The 21949-nt window shown below is 33.5% G+C and overlaps 2 protein-coding genes across 2 annotated transcripts; both read left to right on the top strand.

The window, feature by feature from the left end:
• Positions 1-5305: 5305 nt before the first annotated feature.
• LOC137837169 (pre-rRNA-processing protein ESF2) lies at positions 5306-9903 on the top strand. Its single transcript, XM_068646056.1, has 7 exons — positions 5306-5603; positions 6158-6221; positions 6343-6410; positions 6777-6866; positions 6945-7075; positions 8993-9115; positions 9664-9903. The coding sequence occupies exons 1-7, from the start codon at positions 5366-5368 to the stop codon at positions 9679-9681; spliced, it is 732 nt and encodes a 243-aa protein (XP_068502157.1). The 5' UTR covers positions 5306-5365; the 3' UTR covers positions 9682-9903.
• An 11357-nt stretch (positions 9904-21260) lies between these two features.
• On the top strand, positions 21261-21848 carry LOC137838250 (uncharacterized). The gene has a single exon (XM_068647502.1). It carries the CDS (start codon positions 21261-21263, stop codon positions 21846-21848), a length of 588 nt encoding a protein of 195 aa, XP_068503603.1.
• The last annotated feature ends 101 nt before the right edge of the window (positions 21849-21949 follow it).

Raw genomic sequence — 21949 nt, 5'->3', positions numbered from 1 at the left:
AAAACAACTGCCACGGGCACCAAGTATCTTCAGGTGCTAACCACAAGCTAACATTTTGTTTTACATGTACACCCTTATCTTTGGGCGCTCCTCTTTTATTCTCAACAACTATTAACTATCATGTAACCAACATGCAACATATTCAGTTAACAAACGTATGCGTATATTTATTTAACTAACAACCACATATATGCATATACTTATCTATAGGTTAATATATGACAAAACTTATTTAATTATTCCCCATCGGGCTTACCAATAAAATTGGGTCAAACTCATGACCTGCACCCTGACCCAATAGCCGAGCTGACCTCCCCTAAATACCTGGATTGAGGTCCCGGGAATTCCTGTCTAGTACACAAGACCTTCAGACTCGAGCCGGGCTTGACTAGGCGAAGAGTCTTACGAGAATATAATCTCAATTGAAAACATGTAACAAAAAAAATGTTCTGCCTACAGGCACCTTTAGTCACGGTGCTAACAACAGAAGAAAATCTTGTGCACCATCTCCACCTCTTAAGCATAAAGTAATAAAGATAACAAGAATGCAACTTAGGCAAAATCTAAGCATGAAAAATCGTGGAGTCCCCAACTAACAAAGAACTAACCTTTTAATGAACTATACACCCACAACTACAACAAGCATATGCTCACTCTCGACTTGCATAAGTGTATCTCGCAAACTTGGCTTGGGGCCATATATCTTGATCTTACCAAGCTTTGTTTCATAGAGCACCTACTCGGTTAATCATCTGATCATTCACTCACCGAGATAGCCCACCTTACCATGCACCGAAACAACTTAACCATGACATCTGCTTGCAAAGCGTCTATAACTCGTTCTTATGCCGAGTTAGGTCCTACTCATATCATCTTACCAAGAAAGGTCCTCTTACTTGACAATAAATAATCAATTTACATGCAGTGCGCCTACTCAGATCATCTTACCGAGACAAGTCGTCTTACCTGATAACAGAAAATCAACTTACACGTAGGGCGACTACTCGGATCATCTTACCGAAACAGGTCGTCTTACCTAAAAAAAGATAATCAATTTACACGCATGGCGCCTACTCAGATCATCTTACCAAGACAAGTCGTCGTACCTGACAACGTAAAATCAACTTACATGCAGGGCACCTACTTGGATCATTTTACCGACACAAGTCGTCTTACTTGACAATAGATAATCAATTTATACACAAGGCGCTTACTTGGATCATCTTATCGAGACAGGTTGTCTTACTTGACAACATAAAATCAATTTACACACAGGGCACCTACTCGGATCATCTTACCGAGACAAGTTGTCTAACCTGACAATAGATAATTAATTTACACACAGGCGCCCACTCAGATAATCTTACCGAGTCAGATCGTCTTATTTGACAATAGATAATAAATTTACACAGAGGGGGGCCTACTCGAATAATGTTACCGAGACAGGTCATCTTACCTGACAACAAATAATCAATTTACACACAGGGCGCCTACTCGGATAGTCTTACCGAGACAAATAGTCTTACCTGACAACAGAAAATCAATTTACTCACAGGGCGCCTACTCGGATCATCTTACCAAGAAAGGTCGTCTTACCTGACAACAGAAAATCAACTTACACGCAGGGCGCCTACTCGGATCATCTTACCGAGAAAGATCGTCTTACCAGACAACAAATAATCAATTTACACGCAGGGCGCCTACTCGAATCATCTTACCGAGACAAGTCGTCTTACGTGACAACAGAAAATCAACTTACATGCAGGGTGCCTACTCGGATCATCTTACCGAGACAGGTCGTCTTACCTGACAACAGAAAATCAATTTACACGCAGGGCTTCTACCCAGATCATCTTTCTAAGATAGGTCGTCTTACCTGACAACAAAAAATCAACTTACACGTAGGGCGCCTACTTGGATCATCTTACCGAGACAAGTCGTTTTACCTAACAACAAATAATCAATTTACACGCAGGGCGCCTACTCGAATCATCTTATCGAGATAAGTTGTCTTACCTGACAACATAAAATCTACTTACACGCAGGGCGCCTACTCGGATCATCTTAGCAAGACAGGTCATCTTACCTGACAGCAGAAAACCAACTTACATGCAAGGCGCCTACTCGGATCATCTTACCGAGATAGATCGTCTTACTTGACAACATAAAATCAACTTACATGTTGGGTGCCTACTCGGATCATCTTACTGAGACAGGTCATCTTACTTGACAACAGATAATAAATTTATACGCAGGGCGCCTACTCGGATCATCTTACTGAGACAGGTCGTCTTACCTGACAACATAAAATCAACTTACACACAGAGCATCTACTCGAATAATCTTATCAAGAAAAGTCGTCTTACTTGACAACAAATAACCAATTTACACGCAGGGCGCCTACTCAAATCATTTTACCGAGACATGCCGTCTTACTTGACAACAAACAATCAACTTACATGCAGGGCGCTTACTTGGATCATCTTACTAAGACATGTCGTCTTACCTGACAATAGAAAATCAACTTACACAGGGCACCTACTCGGATCATCTTATTGAGAAAGGTCGTCTTACCTGACAATAGATAACCAACTTACACATAGGGCGCCTACTCGGATCATCTTACTAAGAAAGGTCGTCTTACCTGTCACTAGATACATAGGGCGCCTACTCAGAATCTTACCGAGATAGGTCGTCTTATCCGTGCCTTAAACTAAACAATCTTTGTTATGGCCGATTAAACTTCAGAGGGCCTGAACTCGGAATCTTACTGAGAAAAGGTCGTCTTACCTGAGTTAAGCCAAATAATCTTAGTTATGGCCGATTAAATTTCAGAGCGTCTGAACTCAGAATCTTACCGAGAAAAGGTCGTCTTACCTGACTTAAGCCAAACAATCTTAGTTGTGGCCAATTAAACCTTAGAGCGCCTAAACTCAAAATCTTACTGAGAAAAGGTCGTCTTAGCTGACTTAAGCCAAACAATCTTAATTATGGTCAATTAAACTTCAGAGCGCCTGAACTCATAATCTTACTGAGAAAAGGTTGTCTTACCTGACTTAATCCTAACAATCTTAGTTATGGCCAATTAATCTTACTAAGAAAAAGGCGTCTTACCATGTGCCATCTCGCGTACCTATATTGTATGAATGTATGCATAAATGCGTTATGAATAATAATGTTTACTAGAACAATGATTGTAGACCGTGAACTAGTACACCAGGTAAGTTCCCAGGAAAGAGAGGTGGGTCACCAACAAACTCACTTAAATACCAAGTCTTTCCTCGCTAGAACTTTCCTAGATATGTACTCTTACACTACTACGCTCTATATCCAATAACAAGAATAATTTCTCTCGTGTGAGAAATCATGGCAATGATGATGATAACAATATCACAATAGATTTAAATGATAATTAATCATTCACGTCATCTTCAGAATAATATGATAACAGATTTACATATATCCGTTATTTCCATAATAATATGATGACATATTTAAACAATAATAATTATATCTTTCATCTTCAGGCTAATATCACAACAGACTTAAAAGATAATAATCATTTATGTTATCTTCATAATAACATGATAACAAATTTACATATATCTGTTATTCTCATAATAACATGATAACAAATTTAAACAATAACAATTATATCTTTCATCTTCAGACTAATATCACAACAGACTTAAAGATAATAATTAATCATTTATGTTACCTTTAGAATAACATGATAACAAATTTACATATATATGTTGTTTTCATAATAATATGATAACATATTTAAACAATAACAATGATATCTTTCATCTTCAGAATAATATCACAACAGATAAAATATCTCTTTATCTTTTATCTTAAGAATACTATCACAACAGATAAAATATCTTTTATCTCTTTATGTTTTATCTTAAGAATAATATCACAATAGATAAAATATTTCTTTATCTTTTATCTTAAGAATAATATCACAACAGATAAAATATCTCTTCATATTTTATCTTAAGGGTAATATCACAACAGGTAAAATATCTCTTTATCTTTTATCTTAAGAATAATATCACAACAGATAAAATATCTCTTTATCTTTTATCTTAAGAATGATATCACAACAGATAAAATATCTCTTTATCTTTTATCTTAATAATAATATCACAATAGATAAAATATATTTTTATCTTTTATTTTAAGAATAATATCACAACAGGTAAAATATTTCTTTATCTTTTATCTCAAGAATAATATGTGTTATTTCTTTACCTATGATCTCTTTATCTTCATTCTTAATGTCCAAAGGTACTATAAAAGCTGATTTATATGTCTTCTTTCTTTACATACATTTTTATATTATCTTGATTTCATGTCGAATTTTTAAAATATTGCGTCATCATGTATTTTTTTAGTTAAATATTTTTGGAAAGGTTTCTTTTTGTATTAAAAAAAATAACATAACCAACTATAATAATATAATAATCTTTAAAATTAAAATTATGGAATTATAAGTACTATTGATTTATAAGTTTGAACAATGGTTGGGTTGAGTCAGTCGAATCTGACTAATCTACATAATCTAAATTTAACATTTTAAATTTATATTTAATATTTAACTTATCTAATTAATCGGATATGGATTATTAAGATTGTGGTTAAATATAGACAAGTTATTCGCGTTTGATTTTTATTAGATCAATTTTTAGGAAAAAAATACTTTTTAGTTTTAAATAAATGAAATAACTTTATATAATTTACTACTAAATTTTAACAAAAAAAAAAACATCATAGCAAAAATAAAATTGGAAATTTAGACATGTTTAATGACTGAAATGATCAAATTTAATAATTCAAATAAATATATAAACAATTACAAATTATCGATAAAAATAATTTTAAAAATTAATATTTTTTATTTATTTTTTAAAATAAATATCTGGTAAGTTTTGTTTCTGCACACGTTCTTGGAATATATTTTTGAATTTCAGAAATTTATATTTGAAATGCTTTTTTAATTTTGTATTCCAGATTTGTTTGATATCTGGAATATATTTTTGAATTTCAGAAATTTATATCTGAAATCGATTTTTAATTTTGTATTTCTGATTTTTTTTATTTTTGAATTATATTTATTATTCCGGATTTTTAAATCCAAAATAAAGGTAATTTTGAAAAATATAGGGTGTAGGTTATAATTGATAGGATGCAGGAAGAAATTGGCATGAAACTATGGGTCCAGGAAGAATTTGTCGGCCCAAAAAGAGCAAAGCCGTTACCTTAGAAAGCCCTATCTATAAAAGTAGAATCAAAATTGGTGTTTTGTTAACTGGAACCAGAAGAGGAAGAAGTTGTTACTGCAGACACTAGAAAAACGATGAATCCTTGGGAGGAAGAGAAAGAAGACGCTGAGATTGACGCAGCAGAAACCACATCCAACGGTGAAAACGCGAAAACGAAGAAGACAAAGAAGAAGAAGAAAGTGTCGTCCAATGACGCGAAGAAGCGCGGTGTGTGCTACTTGAGTCGAATCCCTCCTCACATGGACCACGTAAAGCTTCGCCACCTTCTCTCTCAGTTCGGTGATATCCAACGAATTTTTCTCGCTCCTCAAGGTCTCTCTCTCTCTCTAATTTTGTTGGGATTACTCTTTTTATTTGGAGCAAACTTGATTTTAGTGTTTGAAAGAACATGAAATTAAACCAATGATGATGTTTCGCTGGATTGTTTTATAGGAATTTTTGTTATTTTCAGTTAGATTTGAACATTTATTATGAAGTTAATACTTTGTCTTTTAGCTTAATTGCACTTTTTACCGTTCAACCATCATCAGTTTGTGAATCTTAACAGCTAAGTTTCGTGCATTTTTCCATCAAGTTATATAAGATATACATCAGCGTTTTGTTACACATGCGTGCAAATTTAAAAATATGGTGGTAAAAAGTGATCAAGAAACAAAATTTTCAAAATAATAAAGAGTGGTAACATCTTAATAGTTTGAATGTCAGAAAAGCATAGTAACTCCATATGTCTCAAGCTATAAGAATTTAGTAATTGGAAATCACCTTATATGGGCATTCTAATAAAATTCTTAAAGGTGTATACTATTTATTTATTTATTTTGAATTTTGTTGTGGTTGAGATTTTTTTTATTATTTTAATTTTTCAGGTTCTGCTACCCAAGTGCATTCTAAGCGGTCCCGTGGATCCCGAGACCAGGCATATTCAGAAGGGTATTTATTTATGTTTTATTTTAGAATAGGATTGGTATCTGATTAAAGTTGTTGCAATGGTTACTGATTATTTTGTTGGTGAGATTTGAATATGATCATTGGGTTTTTCTCTGCTGTGTAGATGGGTTGAATTCGGTAATAAAAGGGTGGCTAAGAGGGTTGCCGATATGTTAAATGGTGAACAAATAGGTATGTGTTTGAATCTTGTATCACTGTCAGACACCTGCTGCTCTTTGTTCTTCATTCTTAAATGAAAATTGTAATGTTGTACTCTTAATGATTATAGAATATTAGTATGTCTTAAATTCTCATGCTTTGACAATTATACATCTGTATGAATTTTTTTTGAGAAAAAGATATTGTGTTTATTTGTAGTAGCAGGATTGTATATACATGAATCGTAATGTTGTCATATAAACTCTAGAATAGGTTTATTCTTTAAGTTTAGTGCAATAGAAATATGATGTTTCATAGTGCTGTATGCTTATTGCAGCAGGTTATTTTTTTGTATGAATTTGGTTTTCTAGTTTCTGATTTGTACTGTTTGTCTCCAAGGGGGGAGGAAGAGGTCATCATTCTACTATGACCTTTGGAATATTAAGTACTTAAGTAAGTTCAAGTGGGATGATCTGACTGAAGAACTAGGTGAGCACTTTATGATCAGTGTCTTTTTTTATTGGTGGAGCTTAAGCAGATTGTGCTAAAACAATGTATAACTTACAGCCTTTAAGAAAGCTACTCGGGAGCAAAAGCTGGCTGTAGAACTTTCTGCTGCCAAGAGAGAGAGGGATTTCTATCTGTCCAGAGTTGATCAGTCACATGCTTTGAATGCTATAGAAGAGCGGCTAAAGAAGGTATGCCATTATGTCTACACATTTTAAAGACTTAAAAAGTAAATTTGGTGTACCATGCCATCATTACCTTTAGTTTAAATGTTGGAGGTATGTACTTCAAGCATTTAATTTTAGACAAGAAATGGACGGTAAATCTATTGATTGACATTTTCTTCATTTTTCTTGGTTGGTACCTGACTTTGTGACATACTTTTTCTGGTATTGGGTGATAACAGATAAGTAGACATAGTGAGAGAAAGCATTTTCTTTAAGCAAATAACTAAACGGTAGTTAATTTTCTGGTCTGTTATTGTTTAAAACAGAAGAATTAGAGTTTTTAACCATAAACCTCGTTAAAGCTCAGTCATCCCTGCTTCTTGAGTCTTGTACTGTGTCTTATTTTAGCTTTCATATTTAAATGTGGTTTGCTAGTTTGAACATCTTGTTTGTTATACCTTTGGCTTGTCTTTGAATTAAAATTTCTTGCTACAGTTTTAACCTTGGAGGAATTGTAAAATAACTACCAGAACAGAATAATTAGAGTTTTTAACCATAAACCTCGTAAAAGCTCAGTCATCCCTGCTTCTTGAGTCTTGTACTGTGTCTCGTTTTTTGGCTTTCATATAGCTGTTGTGAGGGGCAATTCTGGTAGACCATGAGATAGCATTTTTACTGTTTTCTGTTCATCTAACCTGGTCTGTCTCTAAAATAAATAACTCATGAGTTATGGAAAGGGAAGTCCTTTCTTTTTATATAATTTGTAAATGTTATTCATGAAAATTGCCTCCTAAATGGCAGTAAGGTGTATGTAATGTATCTCCGTTCGATTACAACAGTGGAATGCTGCTGATAATTATTTTTGGCTACTGTTTCGGACTACTCCCAGATGCAGACTACTTTGAGGATTTGAATTCTGCCCTATATTTGGACCTAATCTAACAATGACAGTTGCGGATAAGTTAAATAAATCTGCTTTTGAGAACAGTAAATTAAATCATGATACAATACGAGGGTGGCTTTGGAATCTACTGCAATTTTTAAATGTTGTTAGTGATACGAACAGTGCCTCAAAATGGGATAAGCCATTTCAAACTTATCAGTGAAGACCCAGCCCAAGTCTAACTAATTTGTGCTTTTGATTTTGTAAAAGATGGAAGGGGTAGATGGGGGAATTTGGGCTGCTAGTTAATTAGTAGAATGTGATGTGTATATTTCTGTTATAAGGAATCATGTACTGATGTGGAGGCATATTTTTGGAGGATCATAATTGGAAATTGGAGCAGAGAGTTTCTCTTGCTTGGAGTCCTTTCTTTCCTTTATTTCCTGCTGTTTGTCATTCTTTTTGCAACTACCTATGATACAGGCTGTATCAGTTTGTGACTTGCAATATAAGTAGTATACTTCTACGTTTCAAGGAACTCAATTACTGACTTTTAATAATTTGATTTTTACTCCTTATTGGTTAGACTAAAACTAGGAAAATTTCTACTTCTTGGTGACATTTGATACTATAGCTGCCATGAATTTCTGATCCCCTTTTATTTTGTGTTCCATTGCATGTGCTTGATTGTATAACTTGTTTCTATCTGAATTATCTTAGCTCCTTAAAACTAGACTTACATGCTGATTATCTACGATTGTGTTCTCTGAGGGAAGAGTTTTTTTTTTTTGGATTATTGATGTAGATACTTTTTACTTGAAGCCGCAAAGATTCTTGAACTATCATGTTTCGTGTATTTGTTGACAGTTATATGCTTTTCTTTTGATTTGATTTTTAACACTGCCTTAAATAATTTGCTTCACAAATATGGCAATTAGAAAGATGGTTCAAAGACACTTTCAGCTATTTCTTTTCATTTGTATTTTTTTCCAAATTTCGATAAATGTGTATATTGAAGAATCAGTTCATACTGACATAATTGCATTTTACTTGAACAGAAGCAGAAGATTCAACCAGACTCAGGAGTAGAAAAAGTGATTCGCCATTTCCATCAAACAAAGCCGATCGCTGCTGATGCCAAAAAACGTAAACCTGAGCTCTCTGACGATGTATTGGATGCTGTAAGTAACAATTTCATTATTGGTTACAGATAATAGTTTTTCGATCAAATGTGTTGTTAGTATATTTTGGTCCCTGTAAAATCTTCTGTTGTCTGCTCATGAGTTGAAAACAAGTTGAGTGGAATATACTAAGTGTCTTCACTAGTATAAATGATATAATATCAACATATAATATTTCTGAAAATAATCTAAAATCCTTAATAGTATTTATTTAAAGATGAATGGTACAGATCAAAAATAGTAATTTCAATTTTTGGAGAAATGAAAATTAAGGAAAAATATTTTATAAAGACTAAAACTTAAGTTTACTCATTTTATGAGACTAGAGTAGTTATTTCAAATGTTATATAAATTTTATATGACTAGAAATAGTTATTTCAAATTTACAGGAATGAAAATTTAAAAAAAAAACTGTAGGAGCTAAATCATAATTGTTTTATTGGTGTTTCATTTTGTGCTTTTTATTGTTCTCTCTTGAAAATATGTCTAACTTAATATATGAAGTCGTTAGTTTTTAATTCAAAGGGTTTCCATTATGTTCTTTGCAGGTATTTGGTGGCTCCTAATTTATGTATTTGATAGCTTCAACATCAGGAGCCAAGATCATTGTAGTTTTCTGTGTGCTTGGCTCTAATTGGTGATGTTTTAATATTTATGTATTTATTAATTTTTAATGAATTTTGTAGAAAATGCCTTTTTGTGTTCATCTAGGTTTTCAAAATGAAAATTAAAGCAATTTGTGTATACTTTGATCATTACTTACCAATATGATAATATCTTTTAATTCACCCCACATCATAAAATGAACAATAACATAATTAATATTCAACCCATCTTAATTAAATTAGAATTCAGATTAAAAAAATGTTAAAGAAGATAAGTGTATAAAGCATGAATGATTTCATATTATATAACTTGTTTTTTTATTAGAACTATTTCCTTTAGTGAATTTTATTAATTAAATTTTTTTCATTATCTCGGATTAAGATTTCCTTTGCTGAAATTTCATCTATTAGGTGAATTATATAATTTGATGAACGAATTATCATGGGTTGGGTAAAATAATTATGTATTAAGTGAAATGAGTAATTTAAGGTTTAGGGTTTAAAAATATATTTGAATTTTACAATTTGAAAATATATTTTTTATTTATCATCTGGATTTTACAATTTAAATAATTTTTTCTTTAAAATAATACATTTTAGATTACAGAACCTAGAAAATATTTTTTGATTTAAAAATATATTAGAAATACTTTTTAGATTTTTAGAATGTATTTTTTAAAAGAAACCTATTTTAGATTATAGAATATAGAATATAGAATTTTTCAAATCATTCATTCTGAAATAATAAAAAAAACCATCAATATAGTAAAAGGTATTTTTGGTATTTTCATAAGTATGGAGTGTCACAAGAAACTGAAGAGGTGCAGGTAGAAACAGCCTTGAAAGAAAAATACAAATCGGTTACATGGAGAGCCCAAATGTATTGCTGTAGCACTTCGTTTCGGTTTAAGTTGTTAATTTCTATTTTTAAAATTAATTTTCATGCATTCTCAATATCTATTTCTTTACACTATCAATGAATTAAAATTATTTTAAATGACTTTTAAAATATACATTGAAAGATATTAATATTATTAAACATGTAAAATATGACTTATAAAACATGCAACTACATTATACTCTTTTTTTCCCAATTGTGTAATTACGTTGACAATGCTAATTTCATTTGGAACGTGATGTATAAGAAGATAAAAATATGTTAAATGATTTTTGTTATGGAATGAAAAAGTTGAAGTAAAAAAAAAAGGAGAATGTTTAAAAATTGACATGGATGTGATCATGCTAAAAATTTGGAAAATGAGAGAGGTAATTTAAAGATCTTAAAGACTTTTATAAAGACTTCAAGACATAATTAAAAATGTATTGAGTAAAAGTTAGTTAAAAATAGAAAAGGAAAACAAAATATTTGAATATAAAAAAGAGACAACAAAATTTAGTTCATCATGACTTGTCTAAAAAAAAATGTGATTTCCAATACGCGTTAATGAGAAGCGTTAATGAGAAGATTGCAACATTAATGATAGATTTTTACTTTTTTTCAAGACGTTATGTTGTTTTGATAGTGGACATTTCCTTGTTCATCTATTAGAATTTTCGTGTAAGCATTTTGTGTTATTTTTTCTCGGTTGTTTCTCACCTTTCACCTTCTTCTCTTAAAAGTGACGTTCTAATGACTTTCTCTTCCTTTTTTTTTTTATCCCTACAATGAGAATAATCGACTCGAGGAGATTGTTACCATCAGAGAATAACCTTTTTTGAGTCGTAGTGACTCGTTTTCTGTGGACGGGGATTTAGTGGAAGAACTTTCTTCTCCACCCCTCAACGTTGTTGTTGCGGTGGCTTCTGCCGCATTGGTGGTTATTAAGGTCATCACTGCCCCTAAGGGCAAATATAAGGTTCTCTCAATAAGTGTTAGAAATAACAAACTCAAGCTTGTCCAAGAAAGGAAAGATAAATTTCCTTTGATTGTTGACCCTGAGTATTTTTGGGTGGTTAGGGAAGTTGCATCCTACCCCTTCGAGTATATCTCGAGGAAATCGATTGAAGAGTCGGTCTCCTCTTTTAATGTGTGTTTTGACAATAAGATCGAGTTTATTTCGGCAGAGACGTGCAATAACTTAGATAAAGTCTTTATGAAGTCATTACCAATTAATAAAAATTTTACCTTCGTATACAAGTTCTTCTTCAAGAAACTTAATGTGTTATTCCTTTTATCCCTTTCTGAAAGTAAGATGCTCAACTTTACACTAATTGTCGGACTTGGTCCTTTTTAAAAGTTTTTCAAATACTTTGTCACCAACTCCAAATAACTTTAACTAACAATAAATTCATGTACTTCTAACAATTGAAACATGGGTCCGAGATCATTTGGATGTCTCAGAATAGAGCTCAAAATGTTCTTTCTTTCAAGGATTTCAGAAATAAATTTTCAAGCTGAAATGTTCGTCACAAGACTCTCAAAGATGTCTTTTCTTTTAAGACCTTGACTTGGGGTTTGTTCTGGTATGACCAATAATCCAATATCGTTTAAGAGTTAAGATGAAAGAAATTTAAATATACCTTCCTCCCTTAACCTTTGAGATGCCCTTTAAAAACAAAATTATGATGAGTGCTTCTTTCAAGAATTCTAAAAACATTTTTTTTCAAGCTGAAATGTTCGTCATAAGACTCTTAAAGGCGCCTTTTCTTTGAAGATCTTGACTTGGGGCTTGTTTCGGTATGCCAAATAATCTAACATCGTTTAAGAGTTAAGATCAAGGAGAATTTAAATACACCTTCCTCCCTTACCCCTCTCATACGTCTTTTAAGGATAAAATTGTGATGAGTCTAAGTTTCAAAGTAGACAATACCTCAGATGCATTGATTAACCCTAACGATGTTATCTCAACATACTTGAGGTCAAAACATTGGTTTCGTCTATGGGATGGAAAAGTGGTTCAAAAGACAAACCTTTGTTTCCCTTAAACCTTGATGCGAGACTTGTTCTGACACGTTCAACATTCTCACATTGCTTAAGAGTTAAGGTTAAGGAAAATTTAGAGATACTTTCCTCCCTTAACCCTCTGAGACACCTTCCTCCCTTAACCCTCCAAGACACCTTATAAAGACCAAATCATGATGAAACACTGAACCCTAAATCGGACAATATCTTGAATGTGAAGATTGAGTTGAGTTGAGAACATTGACAATGCCTATAGAGTTGAAAAAGTGGCCCTTGTTTTCTTAGACCTCGACTTGGGTCTTGTTTAAATATTGTCTAATAGTCTCACATCTCTTAAGAATTGAGAAAATTGTTTTTAGTTTGATTCCAGAAAATAACCATTTGTTTTTGTGAAACAACCGGTTGTTTATACTAGCATAATTGAAAATCAAATATAAAACAGTTTAATGAATGTAAGGATAGAGAGATTCACACAAGATGATTATACTGGTTCACTCTTAACCAAGAGCTGCATCCAGTCCTCAGCTAACCACTGAGAATTCACTATGTAATCAAACCTAGATTACAAACAACACACTAAGAGTGATGATCTTGAACCCCTCAAGAACACACACCACTCTTTGGCAAAACACACAGTTTTCCTAATAACTCTAGAAACTGCACCACACCAAATCACACAAAAATAAAATGTTCAGAGAATAAGGGAATAGAATACACCTAGGTAAATCAAAGATTAAAGTCCATAATTACAAGACAATACCACACTTGAGAGTATCCAAAAGCTCTTTGAAATCTTGAAAACTTTTTTGATTGATCTCTCTTTCTTAATCAATACATTGGAGCGTAAAACAACCTTTTTATATTTCAATCAAGTGGTTAAAACAATTAAATCAAAAACCAAAAGCAGTTGGAATAATTTAAAACAGCTTAGAACAACTTAACAAAATTTTGTTAAGGTTTCCAGAAAAACAACCAGTTGAATTAGTTTGACACCAAAGTCAAAGCAAAGTCAAGCTTTTCAAACTCATTTTAAAAGCCACTAAGTGTCAAATAATCGGTTGAATCAACATTTCAACAGGTTGAAATTTCTCACTCTTTAGAAAACATATCTTTTTCAAAAGGATTAAGATTCAATTAACCTTTGATCATTTAAAGAGTGGATTAACAATTCAAAGACTATTAGACACACAGAAAACTAACAGCACAGTCTTCAAGCATTCCTCTTGGATTTGGAGACATCAAAACACCTTGTTCAACCAGGATGACTTCTTCTTCTCAAACATCCTCTTCTTCCTCTCCTTCCCGTCCCCTCCTGCCGCCACGCACCCCCAATTTTTAAAACATGAGGTCATCATACAAAATAAAAGGTTATCGTACAAAATAGAATAAAGAATCATTGTACAAAATAAAATGTTTCGTAAATGTACATATAACTTTTCTAATTTTTAAATATATTATAAAATAACATTATCAAAAAGTATGTAAAATACTTAAACTTTGTATAACATCCACGAAATGAAGATAACCAACTAATTTTTATTTTTTTTGAAACTTAGATAATTTCCTTTACCTGAATCTAATATTAAATTGATTATAAAAAGTACAAAATATTTTTCTTCCTTTAACGAATAGTAATCAAGCAATGTAAAAATGTTACCAAACCTCAAAAGACTCACTACTACAAAAATAAGAATCAACGACAGCTTACTATGGTGGTGTAGTTTACCTGTCATAAAAAATGATGCAGTAGCATTTTTGTAATAATCATGAACTTTATTATGAATGTTAAAATTAAAAATGACATAGTAAGTATTTACTATGTTTGTTCAGAGTAGAACTATCATAATAAATTTTACTATGTCATTTTTTATTTCAATTGAGACAATAAGTATTTTTAACCTAATTCACTTTCTCTTCAAACAATAAATTTTTTTGAACTTAACTTTCGCGCACAGTCCTTCTATACCCTAAAGCTTCTCGGCGCTGAACCTTACAGCTTTACGCGCAGCTTCTCCGACGATGAAACCTACCGCTCTCGCGCGCGCAGCTTTTCTAGCGGTGAACCCTACTGCTTTTGTGCGTGCAGCTTCTCATGCGGTGAACCCTACCGCTTCTGCGCGCGTAACTTCTCTGGCATTAAACATAACAGGTTTCGCATGCAAAAATTCTCCAGCACTGAACCCTACAGCTTTCCACACACAATTCCTCCTTCCACACTCTAAAGCTTCTCCCGATGCTGAACCCTACAGCTTTCGTGCACAACTTCTCCTTCCACACTATGAAACTGAAGTTCTCCTTCCACACAAATAATGTAAGTTATTTGTCCACCACTATTTAATTTTATTATGACGGCTAAAATTAAAAATGACATAGTAAGTATTTACTATGTTTGTTCAGAGTAGAACTGTCATAATAAATTTTTACTATGTCATTTTTTATTTCAACTGAGACAATAAGTATTTTTAACCTAATTCACTTTCTCTTCAAACAATAAATTTTTTTTAACTTAACTTTCGCGCACAGTCCTTCTATACCCTAAAGCTTCTCGACGCTGAACCTTACAGCTTTACGCGAAGCTTCTCCGACGATGAAACCTACCGCTTTCGTGCGCGCAGCTTTTCTAGCGGTGAACCCTACTGCTTTTGTGCGTGCAGCTTCTCATGCGGTGAACCCTACCGCTTCTACACGCGTAACTTCTCTGGCGCTGAACCTTACATGTTTCACATACACAACTTCTCCAGCACTGAAACCTACAACTTTCCACACGCAGTTTCTCCTTCCGCACTCTAAAGCTTCTCCCGATGTTGAACCCTACGACTTTCATGCACAACTTCTCCTTCCACACTATGAAACTGAAGTTCTCCTTCCACACTACAAAGATGAAGTTTTCCTTCCACACAAATAATGTAACTTATTTGTCCACCACTATTTAATTTTATTATGACGGTTAAAATTAAAAATGACATAGTAAGTATTTACTATGTTTGTTCAGAGTAGAACTGTCATAATAAATTTTTACTATGTCATTTTTTTATTTCAACTGAGATAATAAGTATTTTTAACCTAATTCACTTTCTCTTCAAACAATAAATTTTTCTGAACTTAACTTTCGCGCGCAGTCCTTCTACACTTTAAAGCTTCTCGGCGCTGAACCCAACAGCTTTACACGCATATTCTCTGACGATGAAACCTACCGTTTTCGCGCGCGCAACTTTTCTAGCGGTAAACCCTGTTGAAGCTGGAGGAAGCTTCTTCCCTACCAAGGCTTGATGGGTGTTTGATGAAGAAAATAGCTTGAGTGCTTTGAAGATTGTAATAGGTTTTTAGATTCATTTGTAATTAGGCTTGTAATTGTGTATGATTGCCTTTTGCTATGTGACCTATCCTAGATACCTAACCAAGTCTAGATCAAGCACATGATGTGGTTAAATGGTTTTTGAAAAGCTTTTTAAAGTGTTTTTAAAAGTTTTAAAACAGTACACAAATAAATCTGTTTTATGGAGAAAGAATCTGTTTATTTCTTCTCTGTTAAAAGGCTTTGCTAAAATTCTGTTAGGGCACCACAGGCAAAGCTTAGTTCGTTATTTCAGTTAAAGCTAAGTTGGCCTATTTGCCTTCATTTAATCTGTTTCACTGTGAAAGAATCGGTTTGCCCTTTTGTCAGTTGAAAGTTTTTTTACAAGTTAGTTAGGGCACCAAAGGTACAACTCAGACAGTTATTTCAGTTAGCTGAGTTGGCGGTTTTTCACAAAATAAATCTGTTAAGTTCAAAAATGAATCTGTTGTTTTCATAACTGCTTTTCAACTGTTTTTTGAAAAAGAAGTTAGAAACTATTTTCTATATAAAGAAAAGTCTCTCTCACATGAGAGTGTGCTGAGCAATTACAGTTTTGACAGAGATCAAACATTTTCCATGTGAGAAGAAGGATTGAAAGATTTTTGAAAGGTTTTCCAAAGAGATTTTCAAATGTGCTTGTTCTAGGAAACCTTTGATCTTGGTGAAGGTGCTGGTGCAGTTCTGCAGCAAAGTGAACTACTGGTTTTGAGTTCTTGCATCTTCTTTTCAGGTGTAATCTTTCCTTTATTCTGTTTTGTAAAGGTGTAAGTGTTAGTCACTCCTTGATAGGGTTTCTTGGAGTGCAAGGTGTGCTGAAATAGGGTTTTTCAGCATTGTGTGTGTTGTTCTTGTAGTGTTCAAGAACTGCTGTGTTTGTAAGTAATTGGTACTGTTTTTAGTGAATTCCACCTTGGGGTAAGGTGAGACTGGATGTAGCTATGTATGAGTGAACCAGTATAAAAACTTGTGTGCATTGTCTTCTCATCCCTGCACTCATTTCTGGTTTTGCTTAATTCTGTCAAGAACTAAATCTGTTCTTTTGAAATTGAATCTGTTAATTCTGGGTTTAAATAAGAACTGTTCTTCCTGATTTGTTAAAGCTTTCTAATCACAAACAAGGCAGTTGCATTTGATGGCTTAAGTGATCTGTGAACAAACAGACTAATCATTAAAATCTGAGGAAGAATCATTCTCATTAAAACCTTGTGTTGAGTAAATTTGTTTGATTTCTAAGCATAGCTGTATCCTTCATCCTCATATTTTTCAGCTGATCTGTCTCTGCTATAATCCTCTGTTGATCACAATTTCATATTGAACAAATTCAAATTGTGCTAGAATGCTCTGAAGAATCAATTTGTTTCATGTAAAAACAATCTGTTCTTTTTGTCTCTGATATACTGTAAATTGTGTGTTCTTGCGAAAATTTTATAAGCTCAATTCACCCCTCCCCTCTTGAACTTAGACACTAATAGACCCAACAAACCCTACTGCTTTTGTGCATGCAGTTTCTCATGTAGTGAACCCTACCGCTTCTACGCACGTAGCTTCTCTGCCACTAAACATAACAGGTTTCGCATGCACAAATTCTCCAGCACTGAACCCTACTGCTTTCCACACGCAGTTTCTCCTTCCACACTCTAAAGCTTCTTCCAATGCTGAACCCTACGACTTTCGTGCACAACTTCTCCTTCCACACAAATAATGTAAGTTATTTGTCCACCACTATTTAATTTTATTATGACGGTTAAAATTAAAAATGACATAGTAAGTATTTACTATGTTTGTTCAGAATAGAACTGTCATAATAAATTTTTACTATGTCATTTTTTATTTCAACTCAAACAATTAGTATTTTTAACCTAATTCACTTTCTCTTCAAACAATAAATTTTTTTGAACTTAACTTTCGCGAGCAGTCCTTGTACACTCTAAAGCTTCTCGACGTTGAACCCTACAGCTTTACGCGCAGCTTCTCCGACGATGAAACCTACTGCTTTTGCGCGCACAACTTTTCTAGCGGTGAACCCTACTGCTTTTGTGCGTGCAGCTTCTCATGCGGTGAACCCTACCGCTTCTGCGCGCATAACTTCTCTGGCACTAAACATAACAGGTTTCGCATGCACAAATTCTCCAGCACTAAACCCTACAGCTTTCCACACACAGTTCCTCCTTCCACACTCTAAAGCTTCTCCCGATGCTGAACCCTACGGCTTTCGTGCACAACTTCTCCTTCCACACTATGAAACTGAAGTTCTCCTTCCACACTACAAAGCTGGAGTTCTCCTTCCACACAAATAATGTAACTTATTTGTCCACCACTATTTAATTATGATATAAAATATCTTATATTTGTATTTTAATTTGCAATGTTCACATCAATCGGGTAGCTATGAGTATGGATATTATGTAACGAAGCACATGCACACAATCATATATGCAAACATTACTGACTCATGGAAAGAGGTAATACAATATTTACTCAAATACCTTAATTATTTAGTTGTGAATTTCACTTTTTATTGATTAAGTCAATTTTTTTGTTGTTATTCAACAATCCATCTTCAATCAATTATAAAGATATAAAAGACATTAGAATGCACTGGGTTTTTGATAAGATGTAAATTTTGTTAGTTTATCTGTAAATTGTACACAGTTGTCTGGATAACATTGATATGTAGGTGATTGTTATCAATGAATAGAGTAAAATTGATCAATGATTAAGTTTTTGTGGAGATTGTATGCAATTGCTTGGAGACATTGATATGCAGGTGATTGTTATTAATGAATAAGAAAATTTGATTAATGAATGAGCTTGTATGTAAATTGTATGCAATTGTCTGGATAATATTGATATGCAGGTTATTGTTATCAATGAATGGAGAAAATGTGATCAATGAATGAGTTTGTCTGTAAATTGTACGCAGTTATTTGGATAACATTGATATGCAGGTGATTGTTATTAATGAATAAGAAAATTTGATTAATGAATGAACTTGTATGTAAATTATATGCAATTGTCTGGATAACATTGATATGCAAGTTATTATTATTAATGAATGGGGAAAATGTGATCAATGAATGAGTTTGTCTGTAAATTATATGCAATTATCTAGATAACATTGATATGTAAGTGATTTTTATTAATGAATGTGGGAAAATCGATCAATGAATGAGTTTGTCTAAAATTTATATCCAGATGATCATCATAGTAAGTCGTATTTTCTATGACAGTTATAAAAATATCAGTCATAGAAAGTTTTGTCTGAACATATTATAACAAGTATTTTGTACATTTTATAACAGTTCATAGACAACAGTCATAGTAAGTCAACTTACTATGTCAGTTTTTCAACCAATATAGAAAGTTCACACTTTTTATAACTCCTGATTTTATGTCGCCACAAGAACTTTCATAAAATGTCTTGTAAAATCGTCATAAAAAGTCTTTTTTGCACTAGTGATTTCAAAAAGGTGTACATTTCTTTTTCTATAAAACACATTATTTATTTGATATAACAAAGACACTCTTACAATAAGAATGATAATTAATTATTGTACAATTATTTTTGTACAATCATTTTACTTAATTTTAAAAAAATCAAAATCATCTGTTGTTTGACACCTATCATAACTAACTTCTTCCTTCCCTGCCCTCACTCCTTCCCGCTCCCACTCCCCCCGCCCACTCTTGCTCCCACCACCGCCACCCCTCCCGCTCCTCCTGTTGCTTCAAAATGTTGAGCATCCACTTGATCAATGGAAAAAATCATTAATGTTGTTGTAGACAATCTTATCCATTTGATCTATCCAGTGTTATCACTTATCGGCCATGGTGTCGCCATGGCGGATTTCGGTGGCGGAATTCTAGATCACCGCCACAACAAGGCGATGGCGAATCGGATTTCGCATGGCGGCTCATGGCGACCGCTATTATGGCGGAGCGGTAACGGATATCGGAGATATCCAAAATATCGGTAAAAATTGTTGGCAGCAGAGCTTGAAGGAGTTGATGAAGAAGAAGGGTACAAAAGCCCTAACCCTAATTTCTAAGACAAAAAGGTATTTCAGATTTAAAATAATAAAAACTTTAAAATTTAAATTAAAAATACTAAGATTTTAAAACTGACGCGTGGTTCTAAAGGTAATCCTAATTTAAACACCTTATTAGTATGGCTTTTGGCCCACTATTTCAACCTTAAAATTTTAAAAACTGACGTGTGGCTTTTGGGCCTATTTTGGGCCCAATTAAAACACATATTACCCTAACCCTAAACCACAGCCACTACACATTCTTATTTCTCTCTGCCACCACTGACCGCTGCTGCCTACCGTCGCCGCCCCGTCGTTGCTTGCCGCCGACTGCCGTTGTTCAAGTGATTTTTTTTTCACTTGTTATTTTGTTTTTCTTTTTCTTTTTCACTTTCCATATAATTATTTTAGAAAAATATTCCTATTTTCCAGCATAATGGCCAATGAACAGAACACTTCAAGAACATCCCAGAGAAGTGATCCAGGCTGGAAACATTGTCATCCATTGGATGACACAAATTTAAATACAACTGTTTGTAACTACTGTGGGAAAATTATGAAAGGGGAAGTTACTAGGGCCAAAGAACATTTGATGGCGAAGAAAGGCAATGTTGCTGCTTGCACCAAGACTCCTAAAAATGTAAGAGAAGAGCTTTGGAATTTATTGAAAGAAAAAACAACCGCTTGTTCCGTTAATCACGTATATGGTGCGACGACATGTGATAATATTGAAAGTGAAGATGAAGTTGAAATTTCCACCGCCAGTAATGATAGGGGGAGAAATAGTGGTGGAAAAAAAAGACCAATGGATGCCTTTATTAGAAATCCAAATGCTGCAATAGAGAAGAGAAAGAGAGAACAGCTCAGGCAGACTAATATTAAAGCAGCATGTGACAAGAACTTAAATGCATCCGTTCATCAATATATTGCTCGATTTTGGTATCAAGCGGGCTTGTCATTCAATCTTGTAAGATTGAAGAGCTTTCAAGATATGATTGATGTTGTAGGTGCTTAAGGACCTAATTTGCCAGCTCCTAGCTATCATGAGATTAGAGTTCCACTCCTCAACAAGGAAGTTGAGTACACCGAAAAGTTGTTGAAAGATCATAAATTGCAATGGAGTAGGCATGGTTGTTCTATCATGTCAGATGCATGGAATGATCGAAAGCAACGGTGTTTGATTAACTTTTTGGTGAGCTCTCCTGCAGGGACAATGTTTGTCAAGTCGATTGATGGTTCTAAATTTGTGAAGACATGAGAAAAGCTCTTTGAGATGCTTGATGCCCTTGTGGAAGAGATTGGAGAAGAAAATTTCGTTCAAGTTATCACAGATAATGGTAGTAATTATGTCTCTGCTGGTAGATTACTGGAAGCAAAAAGACCTAATCTTTATTGGACTCCTTGTGCTGCCCATTGTATAGATTTGATGCTTGAAGACATCGGAAAGATTCCTTTGATAAAGAAGACGATTCAGAGAGGAGTTAATCTTGTTGGCTTCATCTATAACCATTCTAGTACCTTGAGTTTATTGAGACAATTTACAAATAAGAGGGAATTGGTAAGACATGCAGTTACAAGGTTTGCTACCTATTATTTAACACTACAAAGGTTGTATCAAGAGAAGGGAAATTTGAGAAAAATGTTTACTTCAGATGATTGGAGCAAAAACAAGTTGTATAAGGAAGCTAAGGGGAAAGAAGCTACCAAAATTGTTCTTATGCCTTCATTTTGGAATCATGTTGTATTTACTCTCAAAGTCATGGCTCCTCTGGTTCATGTACTTCGTTTAGTTGATGGAGAGAGAAAAGCAGCTATGGGTTATATATATATGAAGCAATGGAGAAAGCAAAAGAAACAATAATGAAGTCATTCAATAACGATGAAAGTAAGTACAAAGATGTATTTACAATCATTGATAATAGATGGACATGCCAGCTTCATCGCCCCTAGCATGCAGCGGGT

The sequence above is a fragment of the Phaseolus vulgaris genome, chromosome 4, assembly GCF_000499845.2.
Source record: "Phaseolus vulgaris cultivar G19833 chromosome 4, P. vulgaris v2.0, whole genome shotgun sequence".
NCBI classification, from domain to species: Eukaryota; Viridiplantae; Streptophyta; class Magnoliopsida; order Fabales; family Fabaceae; genus Phaseolus; species Phaseolus vulgaris.
Note: the sequence above shows the minus strand (reverse complement) of the source record. Positions and strands in the feature narration are given on the sequence as shown.